Source organism: Leptonychotes weddellii, chromosome 1 (genome assembly GCF_054177405.1).
Source record: "Leptonychotes weddellii isolate Sample4059 chromosome 1, ASM5417740v2, whole genome shotgun sequence".
Taxonomy (NCBI): Eukaryota; Metazoa; Chordata; class Mammalia; order Carnivora; family Phocidae; genus Leptonychotes; species Leptonychotes weddellii.
The window spans coordinates 58823750-58839845 of record NC_138369.1 but is presented as its reverse complement, the minus strand read 5'-3'; the positions used below and the strand labels follow the sequence as shown (position 1 = coordinate 58839845).

Genomic DNA, 16096 nt, shown 5'->3' with positions numbered 1-16096 from the left:
TTTCACCCCCTACAGCAGCCATTTGAGAAAGAAAACCCCTTTGTGTGATAAATTATTAAAACAAAGGGAGAGTAGAAGTAGGAAAGGAAGCTCACAGGTTCTCTTACTTACCTGTACTGACATCTCTCAGGACCTTTCTGCAAACCTGTGCCCAGGGATCTGGGCCCATGGGACCTCCCCTTGCTCCAGCAGAGCAATCAGAACAGGAGAGTACTGGGAATCAGAGTTCCCAGCTCTTTCCCAGCTGAAAGAGCTCCTTTCAGCTCCAGCTTTCAGTTCCTCCTGGAACACCAGGAGGACAAGGTTGGTGGGTCTTAGGAGCCCTCTAAAGAAGGAGCCCAACTGTCCTACTCAGAAAGAAACTATTTATTTATTTATTTACTTACTTACTTACTTATTTGACAGAGAGAGCGCGCACAAGTAGGCAGAGCTGCAGGCAGAGAGAGAGAGAGGGAGAAGCAGGCTCCACGCTGAGCAGGGAACCCAATGTGGGTCTCGATCCCAGGACCCTGGGATCATGACCTGAGCTGAAGGCAGACGCCCAACTGACTGAGCCACCCAGGGGCCCAGAAACTTAAGAAACTTACCTTATGAGGCCCTACCTGAGTATGCACTAAAATAGGGGTAGCAGTAGAGGACCAAGATCTCAAGAAAACAAGGATGAGGTAGGGACCAAGGGCTTAAGAAGGACATCAGAAAACTTTTCATTTCCCTTTTGCCCAGAGCAGAGCCTCTTCTAGGGAATTGGGGAATGTCTGTTTTAATACTAAAAAGAACCTAGGGCTCTTCCCAACCAGGAACCTCTGAGGCTGATGACTGGGGAACTCAGCTCACAGACTTATGAAAACTGACCTGAGGAGAGACACCTGAGCCTATAAGAAGAAAGGAACTAGGAAGCTCCAAAGTACAGAGGTTGAGTCCTAGAGGAAAGAGAGGCCTTACCTAGAGAAGCTACAGTCCCATATATCTCCAAAATTGTGGAGATTCAGGGTAGGGTCTTCTGAAGAGGCATCACACTGGCCTGTTGCTTCTGGGTAAAGTACACAACCATCTCCTCGAAGTTCACTGGCTCCTGAAACAAAAGTTTCCTACTCAAGCCCTGAGCTAGGTGCAGAAGGGGAGGAGGCATGAGCTGTCAAAAATTAGATGGCCAGATGAAGATCGTGATAGAAAAATAAATACTGGGGTACCTGGGTGGCTCAGTCATTAAGTGGCTGCCTTCGGCTCAGGTCATGATCCCAGGGTCCTGGGATCGAGTCCTGTGTTGCGCTCCCTGCTCAGCTCCCTCTCTCTCTGCTGCTTCCCCTACTTATGCTCTCTCTCTCTTTCTGTCAAATACATAAATAAAATCTTTTTAAAAAGGAAAAAGAAATACTATGCCCCAAAAATCAATTAGAAATTGGACATGATCTATAGTTTACACACACACATACTCCTTCACTAAAGAACATAAGAGCTGAACAAATGACAACAGAACATGTTCCTGAATGAGAAGCATTCGTTTTATGAAACTGTCATTTCTCAAAATCTATAAGTCAAGGCAATCCCAATGGAAATCATTTTTCTTCTAAAATCCCCAAGAATCTGGATTCTTAAATTTATATGAAAGAATAGATGAAAAGACTAGCTAAGAATATTTTGAGAAGGGCGCCTGGGTGGCTCAGTTGGTTAAGCGACTGCCTTCGGCTCAGGTCATGATCCTGGAGTCCCGGGATCGAGTCCCGCATCAGGCTCCCTGCTCAGCAGGGAGTCTGCTTCTCCCTCTGACCCTCCTCCCTCTCATGCTCTCTGTCTCTCATTCTCTCTCTCGCAAATAAAATCTTAAAAAAAAAAAAAAGAATATTTTGAGAAAACAAAAAGAAAGGGAATTTGCTCGACCCAGATAGCAATGCATCCTATAGCAAGAGAGCAACCATTTCTTCGGTGGGCTCCTACAATAGCCTAACTAGCCTCTTAAACCCCAACAGACTTTCTATGCAGTAGATGCAGTAATATCATAAAATCTGCACAAAGCACTCAAAAACCTTTCAATGGCCAATTGTTGCTCTTATGATGAAATCCAAAGCCTTTCCCATGAGCAAAGGTCCTACAGATCAGGCCCCTGCATCTCTCTACAACTTCAACCAGCGCCGTACCTTCCCTGGGTTCTGTGTGGTCTGGCCACCCAGCTTCCCTTTCTCTTCAACAAATCCAATTCTCTCCTACCTCCTGGATTTTGTGTTTGTTCTCCCACTGGCCTGGCAGTCTCTCCCCTGGTTCTTCCTTTCCTGTAGATCTCCGAGCAGACATCACCTATCCGTGAGAACTTCTTTTACAACTCCAGGTAGAGGAAGCCGTGCCCAAGTACACAATATCAAAGCCACACAAGAAGTGGCCCGCCTCTCTCCCTCTGTCCCTCTCCCTGTCTTTTCTCTTTCTCTCATGTCATCTCTAACTGCCCTGACTAGCTCATTGCACTTGCCTTCTGTTGCTTAAAAACGCAAATATTTTAAGACAGTTCACGCCTTAGGACCTTAATGTTCCCTCTGCCTGTTTTGCTCCCTTGCATTATTCTGCTCAAATATCATTGCCCTGAATTCAGTGCACTATTTTCACTTTATATCCCCTTCCCCACCTTTCCATTTTAACATGTATCACTCCCTTATAGTGTATTATACACTCACTGGTGTGTTGTCTGTGTCACTCATTAGAATCAAGAGCTCTGTGAAGGCAATTTTGGTGACCACTGGCACAAAGTGGGAACTCCATAAATATTTATTAAATGAATGAATCTAGGGGCACCTGGGTGGCTCAGTCGTTGGGCGTCTGCCTTCGGCTCAGGTCATGATCCCAGGGTCCTGGGATCGAGCCCCGCATCTGGCTCCCTGCTCCGTGGGAAGCCTGCTTCTCCCTTTCCCACTCCCTCTGCTTGTATTTCCTCTCTTGCTGTGTCTCTCTCTGTCAAATGGATAGATGAAATCTTAAAAATCAATCAATCAATCAATCTATCTATCTATCAAAATAAGAACTCAATACATTATGTAACTATTAGTAGTGTTCCCCTGATACTTCCAAAGCCTATTTCATGGCATGGCACACACAGAGCTCGGTATATACCTGCTGAATTAACAGAGAAGTCCTAATCTTATGCTATTCTGCATACACAATTTACAGAGCGAACATATTCCCCTAAAAGGTTTTTCTTGCCTGTTGGTAGACTTCATTTGTTGAAAGTGATATGGATTTATAGTTCCCAGAAATTTTTACTGGCAGGTGGTTCCACTTCACACATTGAAATGGATCTTCTGAATATCATATCCTCTCTTTAATCCAAGATATTTCCCTGGATAATCTCATCTCACCTCAAACCACTTTCCCCAAACAAATACACCCTCATGGGCAAAGACACACATATACACCTTCCATAACTGCGTAGCAAGGGGGAGCCATGCCAGGCCTGAGTCCTGTATGGACTTCTCTGAGAGCTCATCTAAAAAAGGTTATCAGGATCACCTAAGACCACACTTTCTGGAGGACAGCTGCTGAGTCCCAGTTTCCCGCTCGGCTCCCTGATTTTGGAAAAGGAAGAGCCTAAGACAGAAGACTTTCGAGTGAGATTGCCCCTCTCTTGCAGCCCATAAGTGCATTACTCCCCCATCTCTCCCCACCATCCTTGGACTCCTGGACTCAGAACAATGACTATCCTACCACACCAGGGCAGCCTGGCCCTTACCCTCACTCACAGTTATAATTACTTGGTTTATTTTCCAGTCACTTGCTGGCAAGGAACAAGTCTTCTCAAAATAAACCACTACACTGCTTGGGTTCGAGGAGAAAATAGTCTTTACTGAATGTGTTCAGTGACCTTACCATTGACAAAGATTCTGTCCTTGGCCAAACTCTAGCCAGGCTCTCCTGAGCCCTTTCTCTACTAAGCCTTAACCTTGGCCTGTAAAGACCAACAAAACATTAATAGCTCAAGGCCACATCTCAAGGGGCCACATCCCAAAGATGACCCTAGCCCCACTTAGAGTGTCTGAAAATTCAGGGCTGCCAAAAGAATTTACTGTTTGTTCCAGCCAACACCTGAAGACAGGGTCCCTGTCTCCCAGTCTCTGGAGGAGGGTAGGAGCCAAACTTCCCTAAGCTTGGTCAGCAAACCCATATGGGTTTCACGTGAGTTCCCCTAACTCTACGGAGCCTCCGCTCACCCCGCTCCCTCCTCCTCCATTCTCCCTTTAAAAGGTCCAGTCACTTCTGTACCAGTCAAAACTGCGTCCAGTTCACCCTGGACTCTTTTCCCTCCTGCAATAATTATTACTGATTAAAACCTGTCCGACTTTGTTCATCTTTGACACCATGACTAAGAGAGGCCGCCTCCGGAGAGAAAGAGGGCAGAGGACGCCTGGACCGAGAAGGGCTACGGGACAAGATGCAGGTGGCGGCTCGGCCGCGGATCAGAGCTGGAAAAAGATGCTCAAGTACGCCTCTGGGTGGCAGTGGGCGCAGACCCGCTCGGACCTCCGGGAAGCAGGCGACGCCAGCCAACACCTCCAGCCGCAATAGGAAGGCGGGCCGGAGGCAGGTGCGCACGAGAACCAAAGAACCCGCTCCGCGGCCGGGGCACGGGAGCAGGTAACGGCCCTCCTCGGCCAGGCACTTTCAAGTCAAGGCTGGCCAGACCTTTCAGGGGCCAAGCAGCATCGCTTCAGAGCAGCAGCTCTAGGGCACCCAGAGCACCCGCAACCGAGTTCCCCTCCCACGGGAGCGCCCGGGCTCCACCAACCAGCGATGAGCCGGAAGCACCGCGGGAGCCCGCCTTCCCTTCTAGGAAGCCTGGAGGTTTCACTCTCGGTGGTGCGCTGGTCCAGGACGCTCCCTCGCCCCGCTTGCAAAGCCGCGCCCTTTCGCAGCAGGTGTCAGTGTTGCGGCTGTCTAGCGGCGGTATCGACGGTCTGGTTGCAACCCTGCCTGCACAGACCTCAGCAGCTGGCTGCAGATGGGGCCGCAGCAGGGCCAGGAACGACGCAAATGTTTGGGGGTCCCACGTGCAACTGTGATGGAAAAGCCAGACTTCTTGGTCTGCAGGGCACGTCATACAGGGAGACAGCTGTTTGCATCTCCTAAGCCCGCACTATTCCTGGAACCCAGTCCAGGGACTGGACTGGTAAAAATGATAGTGTGGAGTCTGTGGTCCAAGCTCTGAGGTCTTAATAGGGCCAGACTTCACATACTGAGTGCTAACCTGAGGACGAGGCCGGAAACTAGAGAATTAGCCAGATTTCACACTATAAACACTGAGGACAGCTGAGCACATTACAGTTTAGACGACTGTAGGAGGAGGTCTGCCCACTGCATGCCGATCTCTGTTACAGTAAAGGATACAGAGAGTGTACACAATGAGCTCTCTGACGGTGCTACTTAGAAATCTCAGCTTCAGGGGATGAGGACTAGGGTAGGATCGGTTAAGGGAGATGGAAGGAGTACCTGCTGGAGGCCTATTACTTCGGGAGGCATGGCAGTGGTAGCTAGATTAAAGGAGAAATCATGCAGCCATATTGTTTTTATCAGCAGCCAACTTCCATGTTGGAGTGGCTGTGGAAAAACAAGGAAAATCAAGAACTATAACAAGAAATGAACCAGTTGGAGAGCTCTAACCAGGGAACCAGCGTTGCAGCTGCTGAGTGGGCTATATACAAAGACCCCAAAGAAAAAGTTCCAAGAGCCACAGAGATTTACCCTCATTCAACCCATGGCCAGAAGTGCCTGTTTACCCCAAACAGAGCATCTGGAAATCAGAGGGGACCATAACCTCACTTTCCATAACACCACCAGCTCTTCCACCTGAAGACTAGCCAGTCACAAGTCATCAACAAAAGATCTGAATGCACAGACTGAGAGCTTACTGTGAACCAAGGAGGACGATCAACACCTCCCACAGAGGGCTGTCAAAGCTAAATTCCTAAAAGCTTCCAGGCATTGGGAAAAAAATACCTGAAGCTTCTCCTCAGTTATCTTAGTTGCCAGGAGACCTGGAATAATAGAAACAAGAGAAAGGTTGTGATCTCAGAAGTCCGCGAGATACCTTTTGGGTGTCTGATCAGCCCAGTTAACTCCCCCTTACCAGAGTGGGACCCCAGCAGCCTCATTCACACTATGTGATCTAACCCCTCAGCCAGGGGAGAATAGACAAGTGAACACCTCACCTAAACTGGGCAGATCAGATTCTCTCTCCCAGGAATGTGCCACAGTCTGGAAGATCGTTTGGGCTGCTCCCTGGATGGAGTTGTAAACATGAAACCCACGGCAAACTCTGCTGTGTGCCTAGGGACAGAGCGAGCAGTACCGCGAAGAGGGGAGAGGAATCAGAAGTGAAGAAAGAGGAGCGCTTGGGTGGCTCAGTCAGTTAACTGTCTGCCTTCAGCTCAGGTCATGATCCCAAGGTCCTGGGATCGAGCCCCACGTCGGGCTCCCTGCTCACCAGGGAGCCTGCTTTTCCCTCTACCCCCTGCTCTTGCTATCATTCTCTCTCTCAAATAAATAAATCAAATTTTAAGAAGAAAAAAAGTGGAGAAAGAGCAGAGACTGCCTGTTATTCCCGCTTGGGTTTTCCAGGCTCCAGATCTCCTGCTGCATTCTTGCCCTTGGTGCCAGGCTACACATAGGAATCCTTAAAATTAAGTGTACTTACATTCATTGAAATAGGTTTCTGTTATTTTTAAAGGGTCCTAAATAACATAGCCAACTCACTGATAAAGGCAAAAGTCTCAAAACTAAACAATTCCGGTAACATGATACCCATATCCCTTTCCTGAAGGAAGTGGGCAGTCCTCTTGCTCGTGTTAAACTAGTAAGTTTGGGAGGGAGGGAGGAGTCAGTATGTCTACAGTCATTTCACTTTCAGAGAAAACAAAACTCTTGGAAGAACTCTACATTGGATTTTAAGTAATGTATGAGTTTATTTTTACACATCTGTCCTTTCTGTGAGCTACACATGACCCTTGTCAAAAAACATCTAAGTGACTACTAAGTGCCAGACAACCTTGCAACACTGGTCCCTGCATTAAAAAGAATGGCACATCATTCATCTTTTTGCACCTACCAAGTGCTGTGGAGGCTTTATTGCACATTTGTGCGACAATGGGGGGAACCCTACATGCGTGTTGAATTAATAAAGGAAGAAATAAAAGAAAATAACAGTCATCATCATCAGAAACCCATAAATCTAGGGCTGTGAGAAATCGAAAGCCATTTTTCAGCCCAGAGCTGATATTTATTTTTCCCTACACTCCTTGCTTTCTTCTCATCTTAAACTACATTTAAAAGTTCTGCTTTTCTGAAGTCTGGCTAGCTTCAGAGCCTCTCACCACCACCCCGCCCACCCCGTTCCTTGCTATAATCCTCCCAGAAACGCTGAGGCCCTGTTGAATGGTGTTTGTGGGAAATAAATAGGATGTTTATATATATCTCATGTGTGTGTGAGAGAGAAATAATGACAAAGAAACCACAGTCATTGTCATTTTCCTACATTTTGACTGCTTTTCTAAACAGTGATTCTAGATGAGGGATCTTTGCATTTTGCAGTCTGGAAGCTCTGACTATAGCTGGGAAGGTAAGTTTGGTTTCTGCCTTTTCTTCTCCTGAATTCTATGTATTATACAAACCTTGTCAAGGAAGAAAATAAAGAAAAATCTCCAACATCCCACAAAGCATTTAAATTTCTCCCTATGCTGAGGGTGATGGAAATTTTATCTTGATTGCACATCTGTATTCATTTGTCAAAACTCACCAAACCGTCTACTTTAAAAGGGTAAAGGCTATAAGGTGTATCTTGATAAACCTAACCAAAGCCAAAACCAAAATATTTCTTTATGCCCTTGCTTGCAGACATAATTGTATGGTGTTATCATAACAGTGTGCATATCTTTTCCTTAGTGCTGTATTCCTGCTTAACTACTTAAAGTACCTTCCCATGTTGCTACACTGTCCTGAAGCAGTGATTGTGAGAAGGATCAGGGCCCATACCACTGGATGCAAAGTATGGCCAAACCAGTGGCACCGTAACATCTGGTAAGATTAGTGCCCACCAACAGGGGGCCACACTCGACAGTCGGTTGAGTGTGGGACTCTTGATGTCGGCTCACGTAATGATCTCAGGGTTATGAGATGGAGCCCTGCATCTGACTAGCGCTCCGCACAGAGTCTGCTTATGATTTGTGATTCTCCCTTTTCCTCTCCCTCTGCCCTGCCACACCCCCCACCCTGCCCAGCTCATGCACACTCTAAATAAATAAATAAATAAAATCTTAAAAGAAAGATTAGTGTCCATACACACTTCTTGGTGTTATCAAAGTAGTTCATTATAAAATTAACTTAAAAGTACCAGGACTCAAAAATTCAGATTTAATCAGAGAGGACGTGGAGTAGGTGTGAGAACACACCCGAGTGTGTGTATGATTAGTTATGAACTCTCTGAGGCAAGAGCTACAGCAAGTCAGGGTCAGATTTCTCTCCCTCCCTCAGAGGCTCGCCAACAGTGTGTTGCCAACAGGTTCACTCCATGTGTATTGAGAGATGGTTACACCCAGGCACCTGCCCTCTACTGCATGGGCCCAAATCACTTTCGTACCTACGTGTTTGAGTGGGCACTGAAATTAAACAAGGATGTGGACAGGAATAGAAAAGGAACCCAAACAGAAAAGCCACATCCCCTTCCAACCAAGTTTAGAGACATGATTTTACATTCTTGCTATCAATGCTGACTCATCACTTCATATTCTTTTTACTGGTTATTTCCTTGGTCTCTTGCTTAGTTACACAGGATCCTCATCATGGTCATTATCAAGGTAATAAGTCCTGGGCTCTGATTCCACACGGTGAGCCTTGCTACTGCCCCACCAAATGGCCCTCCTTAATTCCTGAAAGCCATCACTGGATACTTTCTCTGCTTACCTCCTTCCATATTTCTTGAATCACAACAGGCCATGTCATTGGAATGCCATACCCCTAAGCCCCAAAGTGTTCTGTAAACTCTACCAAGTCTAGTAGAGAAGGCAGGTGCAGACTGATGGATACAGGCCCAAACTGGACACCATAAAGGACAACTCCTACCATTTCCCACCCAGGGGATGGAAGAGAGGAGTCAAACATGGTTCTTACACGTGAGAACATAAATGGAGTTGGGAAAACAATAATGACTCCACGGGCCCAGAAGACAAACACAGGCATGGTCAGGAGCCCGGGGAAACTGGTAACTCTAGGTGGGTGGGTGGTCGAGCACATGAGGGAGCTCATGGGGAGTGGGACAAAGGATTCAGGCTCCCAGCGGAAGTGAGATCCTGAAAGCAATGCACTATTTGAACAGGGGAAGAACTGGCCATTTCAGACGAGGGGAGCAGCACAAAGAGAGGCAGGGAGGGAGGAAGGAGCGTGGGGTGCGGGGAAGACGGGGCGGCCGCTGGCCCAGAGGGGGCAGAGCGCTCGTGCTGGGCAGGCAGAGGGGGGCGGCCGGAAGTGGGGCAGCGGGGCCCAACCGTGGCTGGCCCTGTCACTTGGGTGGCCTTCTTGCGAGCATGCAACTTCTGGTGCTGAATGAAACTTGCGCTCCACTTGAAGGCTTTCCCGCACACCTTGCACTCGTAAGGCCTCTCCCCAGTGTGGAGCCGCTGATGCTGGACCAGGGTGACCTTCTGATTGAAGGCCTTCCCGCACTCCTGGCAGCCATAGGGCTTCTCCCCGGTGTGGATGCGCTGGTGCACTGTAAAGCGGGAGCTACAGCTGAACGTTTTCCAGCACTCTTTGCATTTGTAGAGCTTCTCCCCAGTGTGGAGCCTCTGGTGCTGGAGAAACACGGAGCTCCGGCGGAAGGCCTTCCCGCACTCCTGACACGTGTAGGGCTTCTCCCCGCTGTGGATGCGCTGGTGCTGGATGAGGACTGAATTTGAACTGAAACTTTTCCTGCACTCCTGACACTCGTAGGGCTTCTCCCCCGTGTGGGTGCGCTCATGGACGATTCGGTCATAGCTACACCGGAAAGCCTTCCCACAGTCCTTACACTGAAAGGGTTTCTCCCCGGTGTGGATTCGCTGATGCCGGATGAGTTTTGAGTTGTAGCTGAAGGTTTTCCCACAGTCCTGACATCCGAAAGGCTTCTCTCCACTGTGGAGTTTCTGGTGCTGAAGGAGGTGGGAATTTTGACCGAAGGCTTGTCCACACTCCTGACACGAGTAAGGCTTCTCCCCGGTGTGGGTTTTCTGGTGTCGGGAGAGTTTTGAGTTATACCTGAAGGCTTTCCCGCACTCTCTGCACTTGTAGGGCTTGTCATCAGTGTGAATCCTCTGATGCTGCAGAAGGTCTGAATGTTGGCTGAAATATCGGCCACACTCACCACATTTGTAAAACGCCGGTCCTCCAGGGAGGCCCTGCTTTGACAGGAGGTGGGTGCTGACACCGGTGCTTCCTTCCGGCTTCCTGCCTGCCTCCTCCCTTTTGATGACGGGGGATCTGTAGTCCTGGACCAGCAAGTCCGTGAAACCTCCTTGGTTTGGTTTCTCCCCTGCGTCACACGGCTGTGGCCTGCCTAAGTTGTCCTTAAGGTGAGGGTGCTGGGGAGCTTCTGTGAGCAGCCCCTCCGCCATCAGTCTATGGGCCGCTGAGTCTTTAGAAATGTTTAGTCTTGGGCTTTGCTCCTCACTCTCAGTCTTGTTTTTACCACCTAGTATGATAAAAAGAAAACAGAGGTTCTGAAGCTAGAAAGGTAGAGTTTACTTAAAAAAAAAAAAAAAGAGAGTGATGCATTTTGATGCATTTATGGCAGATTTTATACTATTTTGGTCTATTTAAGTCTAGTGTAGTCCAGACTAGTTTTTTTTTTTTTAACTGAGTCTTCTCTATTAGAAGAACTAGGTTTTTCACAACTACATAATTTTTCAAATTTTATTTATTTATTTATCTCAAGTAATCTCTATACCCAATGTGGGGCTCAAACTCATGACCCTGAGATCAAGAGTCCACATGCTCTACCCACTGAGCCAGCCAGGAGCCCCAGACTAATTTTTAAATGCTGAGCACAACTCATTGATGAGTTGCAATCCAGAGTTTAAAAGGTATGGCTTTAGATTCTCAAGGACAGTAGTCCTCAAAGTGTGGTCCCCGGACCACCATCACCTGGGAACCTGCTAGTAATGCAAATTCCTGGGTCCCACCCCAGTGCTGTTGAATTAGAACCTCTGGGGTGGTATCCAGCAAGTCCATGTTCTAACAAGCCTCTCACGAGATTCTGATGCTCACTGAAATTGTAAACCACTGATCTAGAAGCTAAAAAGGCAGGTGGAGACTGTTCGTGTACTTGCTTTAAGCTGCATTGCCCATAAGGCAGCCCCTAGACACCTGTGGCTACTTAAATTTTTTTGGCTGTTTAAAGATTTTATTTATTTATTTGAAAGAGAGAGCGTGAGCAAGAGCATGAACAGAGGGAGGGGCAGAGGGAGAGGGAGAAGCAGACTCCCCGCTCAGCAGGGAGCCTGACGTGGGGCTCGATCCCAGACTGAGATCATGACCTGAGCCGAAGGCAGACACTTAACCGACTGAGATGTGGCTACTTAAATTTAATGAAAATGGAACATAATTTAAAATTCAGTTCCTTGTTTGAACTAGCCACAGTTCAAGAACTGATGAGGACAATGGCTACCATATTGGGCAGCACAGATATGGAACATTTCCATCACTAGACAGTGTCCTATTGGACAGCACTGGCCTAAAGCCATTGGCAGACTAAATAGACCATGCACAGCTATGGCAAAGGGAAACATCACAGCAGGTGGTCAGCGGGGAAAGGTTTCTCATCAAGATGGTGGGAAGTGGGGTGCTAGGTGGCTCCGTTGGTTAAGTATCTCCCTTTGGCTCAGGTCATGATCTCAGGGTCCTGGGATCGAGCCCTGAGTTGGGCTCCCTGCTCGGCGGGGAGCCTACTTCTCCCTCTATCCCTCCCCCTGCTTGTGCTCTCTCTCTCAAATAAATAAATAAAATCTTAAAAAAAAAAAAAAGATGACAGGAAGTGCTGAGTCAGCACAAAGGCACTGACGAGGACGGAAGTGGATTGAATTAGGAAGAAGCCTTTGGTTTATAAGACTCTGAACAACATAAGGGATGGAGAGAGCATGAGAACAGGGCCAACTGAATGAGAAGGCTAAACACCCAATCTCTGGATGGTTCTCATTCACCTCAATTCTGTACCTTTCAGAAAAGGAAACCATTCGTTCCCAATAAATAAAGAGGCTTTCTTTCAAAAGCTAACTGATAGTGTTTAGGAATTCATAAAAACTCTCTTCCCATGTACAGTTTCATACACACCCACATACACAAAATGTTCTTACAGAAACAAGCTCTGGGGTGCTGTGTGGCTCAGCTGGTTGAGCATCAACTCTTGGTTTCAGCTCCAGTCATGATCTTGGGGTCGTGGGATCAAGCCCCGCATCAGGCTCCGTGCTCAGTGCAGAGTCTGCTAAAGACTGTCTCTCCCTCTGCCCCTCCCCCCTTCTCTCTCGCTCAAATAATAAATACATACATACATACATAAATACATAAATCTTTAAAAATAAGAAACAAGCTCTTACTACATTGTGTTTATATTCCTAAATTGACCCCCAAAAGCCTATTTTCACTATGCATTTTTGAAATCCTCTAGGTTTGCAAAGAAAAATAACAGAAAATGAAATTTTCGATGGGCCTTTTCGGTATGGAGCTGAAGCTCTATCAAGGGTCACTTTTCTGAATGAGAGTGAACATCTTCATCCTAAGAACTGGTATGACAGAAGCAAAACCTTTTTCATGTTGAATCATTAAAAGACAGGAGGAGGCCAAGGCAAAGAGGAAGGTGGTAAGTTCTCCTGCTTACCTGTGTGGACACCTTCCAGGGCCTCTCCCTCAAGGGGTGTCCAGGGATCCAGGTCCCATGGTGCTTCCCCTTGCTCCAGCTGGAGTATCAGATCTGGTTTGGGGAATGGCAATGCTGCTGAAGGAGAAAGAAAAGGAACAGGAAGCTGAGAAGAGTCCCTGCTGACCCCCTCAGCCCACCCTCTGCTTTGCCAGGTGAACAATTTGACATCCCAGGACACTAAGTGAGCTCAGTGTGGAAAGAATCTGGGGTTCTAAGGAAGGTTCAAATTGTTTTGCTCAAGAGGAGGCTTACTCTGGCTCTATCAGAGAAGACAGACAGCTCCTACTGTCATTAGAGATGCATACAGGGGGTCCTAGGAGACTCTCACACAGGACAGATGGAGCCCAGGACTCCAGGGAACTAGAAGAGTGGAGGATCCAGGAACCCTCTCAGCTGTCTGTGCCCAGAGCAAAAACCCCTCTCAGGAGAGTCCCCATCAGGAAACAGGGAAGAGGCAAATCCTGCTGAAAACCAAAGTGAGCCTAGATCTTTCTCCATTAGCTACTCCCAAAACAGGGGATTAGGGAGCTCGGCTCATGGTGCACCAGTCCTGGGGATATGAGAGACCCGGATCCACCAAGGAGGAAGCCAGGGGCCCTTAGGACAGAGCTGGTTCAGGGACAAGGAAGGACTTACCCAAGGAAGTTATGTTTGCATAATTCTCCAGCATCACCTCTAGGTACAGGGCCCTCTGCATGGGGTCCAGGCTGGCCCACTGATTCTGGGTGAAGTACACGGCCACATCCTCAAAGGTCACTGGCTCCTGAAACAATAGGCACCTGCTCAAGCCCTGTGTGAGGGCTAAGGAGGGGCCTGAACTCCAGGGAAGGGCTGACTCTACTGGAGTCCATGGCTCTGAGCCCCTCGGGAGGCTTGTACTGGCAAGGACAGCCACAACCGTACCCCAGTTGGGGACAGCCCTCAGCACATTTTCAACCTGCACACCTCTGAGGCGTCCCTGCCTGGTGGTCACATCAACCCCATGTCTGGTTCCATGAGCTGGGTTGATCTTTCCGGCATGTCTTCTAATATGACCATAGCATCTATCATTCACCCTGAATCCATCCACTCCATCCACTCGGTTTCTCTCTGGTGTCCCCCCTCCATGCGTTTTTATAGACAGAGGAAAAATTCCACGGGCACAGAGTTCCTTCCACTCTGGTTGGTCCTCCCTCTTTCTGCCATCTTACCTTATCAGAGAGCTGGTTGTCCCTTGAAGGCAATGTGCAGTGTCGTCGCCTCCTCTAACACCCGACTCCAGGGACAGGATGGCAGTCTTCATCCCTGAGCAGGCACCTGCCCCCAGATCACCTAAGCTCCGTCCGACCTGCCAACACTGCCCTCTGTACCAGGTGTGTCTCCCTGCTCCCGATGGGGCCACTTCCACCTTCTCAGGGGAGAAGGAAACCATCCCTTGTCCTGTGTCAACTACTTTTACATCAATTCACTCAATCATCAGAACACACACGCGATGTAAAAATTATTATTCCCTATTACAGATGATGGGAATCAGTGATGTTAAGCACTTTGAAATAGACAAAAGGGAGTCCTCTTTATCTGAGTATCGCTAGGCTGTATAAGGAAGCAAACATTTCAAAGTGAACCAACCACTATTCAAATGAGTGGCACTATACCATCTCTCCTTGACTGACAGTGAACTCTACCCCAGTCTGTCACGTCAACAACCTCTCTGTGCCTAGTGTCTGCCAGGGGGGAAGAAATACAACTACAGATGTACTATATAGGATTGCAGCCATCATGGTAAAGACTGGTTCAGGCAAGAATCACCCATGGATGCTACATCGAGGAGGAAATTTCCACCAGGAGCAGGATACTTGCATAATCGTAAATGTCTCCCCATTGATTTCTGATCAGTTGCAAGGAAAGATAGTAACTATACACTGAAGAAATCAGGTATCACCTTGACCAGAAAGTTTAAATGTGGCTCATGTGACTGAGGAACTGAATTTCTCATTTTAATTAACTTTAATTCTAAACAGGCACATATAGCTAGTGGCTACCTTCCTGGACAGTGCACAATAGATAGTTCATTGCCCCCGAATGTTAACCAACCTTCTGTCTTCCTTCAGAGCCAACAGCTGGGAACATGGACCTTCCTTCCTCATATCATGGCTTCTACCCCTCCACACCTCTGAGGCACCCCTGTAATTATTAATGCATTCCTTGCTCCTTGTTTTCTACAACATTCAGCTTCTCAACTTCCTGCTCCACCTCTGATCACTCTGCTTCTGTCCTTTGCTAGCACTTACTCCTTCTCCATGATGAAGCGGGGCTCTTGATTCCCCTACAGAGGAAGTGTGTTCAGAGATAGCGCAGCACGGGCTTCAGAGCAGTGCTTCTCAACAGGGAAATGCCCACCAGGAGACATAGGGCACTCGCTGTCTGGGGACTCTCTTTTTTTTTAAGATTGATTTATTTATTTGAGAGAGAGAGAGAGAGTGCATGCACAAGTGGGGGAAGGAGGCGCAGAGGGAGAGGGAGAAGCAGACTCCACGCTGAGTGCAGAGCCCAGTGTGGGGCTTGATCCCAGGACCCCTGGAGACGGTTTTAGTTGTCACAACCATGGGGTGTGGGGGTGCTACTGGCATCTAGTGGGTAGAGGCCAGGGATGCTGCTAATCATTGTACAACACACAGGACAGCCCCCCACAACAAAGAATTATCTGGCCCAAAATGTCAACAGTGCTGCGGTTGACAAACTCAGCTCTAGGGTCAGACTCCCTAGGCTCAAATTCTGTCTCTGAGGGGCGCCTGAGTAGCTCAGTTGTTAAGCGTCTGCCTTCGGCTCAGGTCATGATCCCAGGGTCCTGGGATCGAGCCCTGCATCGGGCTCCCTGCTCGGCGGGAAGGCTGCTTCTCCCTCTCCCACTCCCCTTGCTTGTGTTCCCTCTCTTACTATGTCTCTATCTGTAAAATAAATAAATAAGATTCTATCTCTGATAACCATCAGCTGTGTGACCTTGGATGAGATACCCAAACTCTTTTGCCTCAGTTTCCCCATTTGGAAAACTAGGATAATCGAGGACCTATTTTATAAGGCTCTTGTAAGGGTGGAATGAGTTAATATGTAAAGAACTAAAACGGGTGCCTGGGTGGCTCAGTTGGTTAAGCGACTGCCTTCGGCTCAGGTCATGATCCTGGAGTCCCTGGATCGAGTCCC

At 48.0% G+C, this 16096-nt stretch overlaps 1 protein-coding gene across 6 annotated transcripts in view; it reads right to left on the bottom strand.

Moving 5' to 3' along the window:
• Nucleotides 1–8347: 8347 nt before the first annotated feature.
• ZNF619 (zinc finger protein 619) overlaps nt 8348–16096 on the bottom strand; it is an 11164-nt gene continuing 3415 nt past the window's right edge. For 2 of the 6 annotated variants that reach the window (XM_031033956.2, XM_081824836.1), the window contains exons 3-5: nt 13553–13679; nt 12875–12991; nt 8348–10693 (exon numbers count right to left, since the gene is read on the bottom strand). In XM_031033956.2, the coding sequence (XP_030889816.1) occupies nt 9270–10693; nt 12875–12991; nt 13553–13679 (1668 nt within the window). In that variant the 3' untranslated portion in view covers nt 8348–9269. Of the gene's footprint in view, nt 10694–12874; nt 12992–13552; nt 13680–14106; nt 14336–14989; nt 16073–16096 lie in introns of those variants that run through there. The other 4 variants (XM_081824855.1, XM_031033960.2, XM_031033961.2 and 1 more) reach the window with 4 other exon arrangements.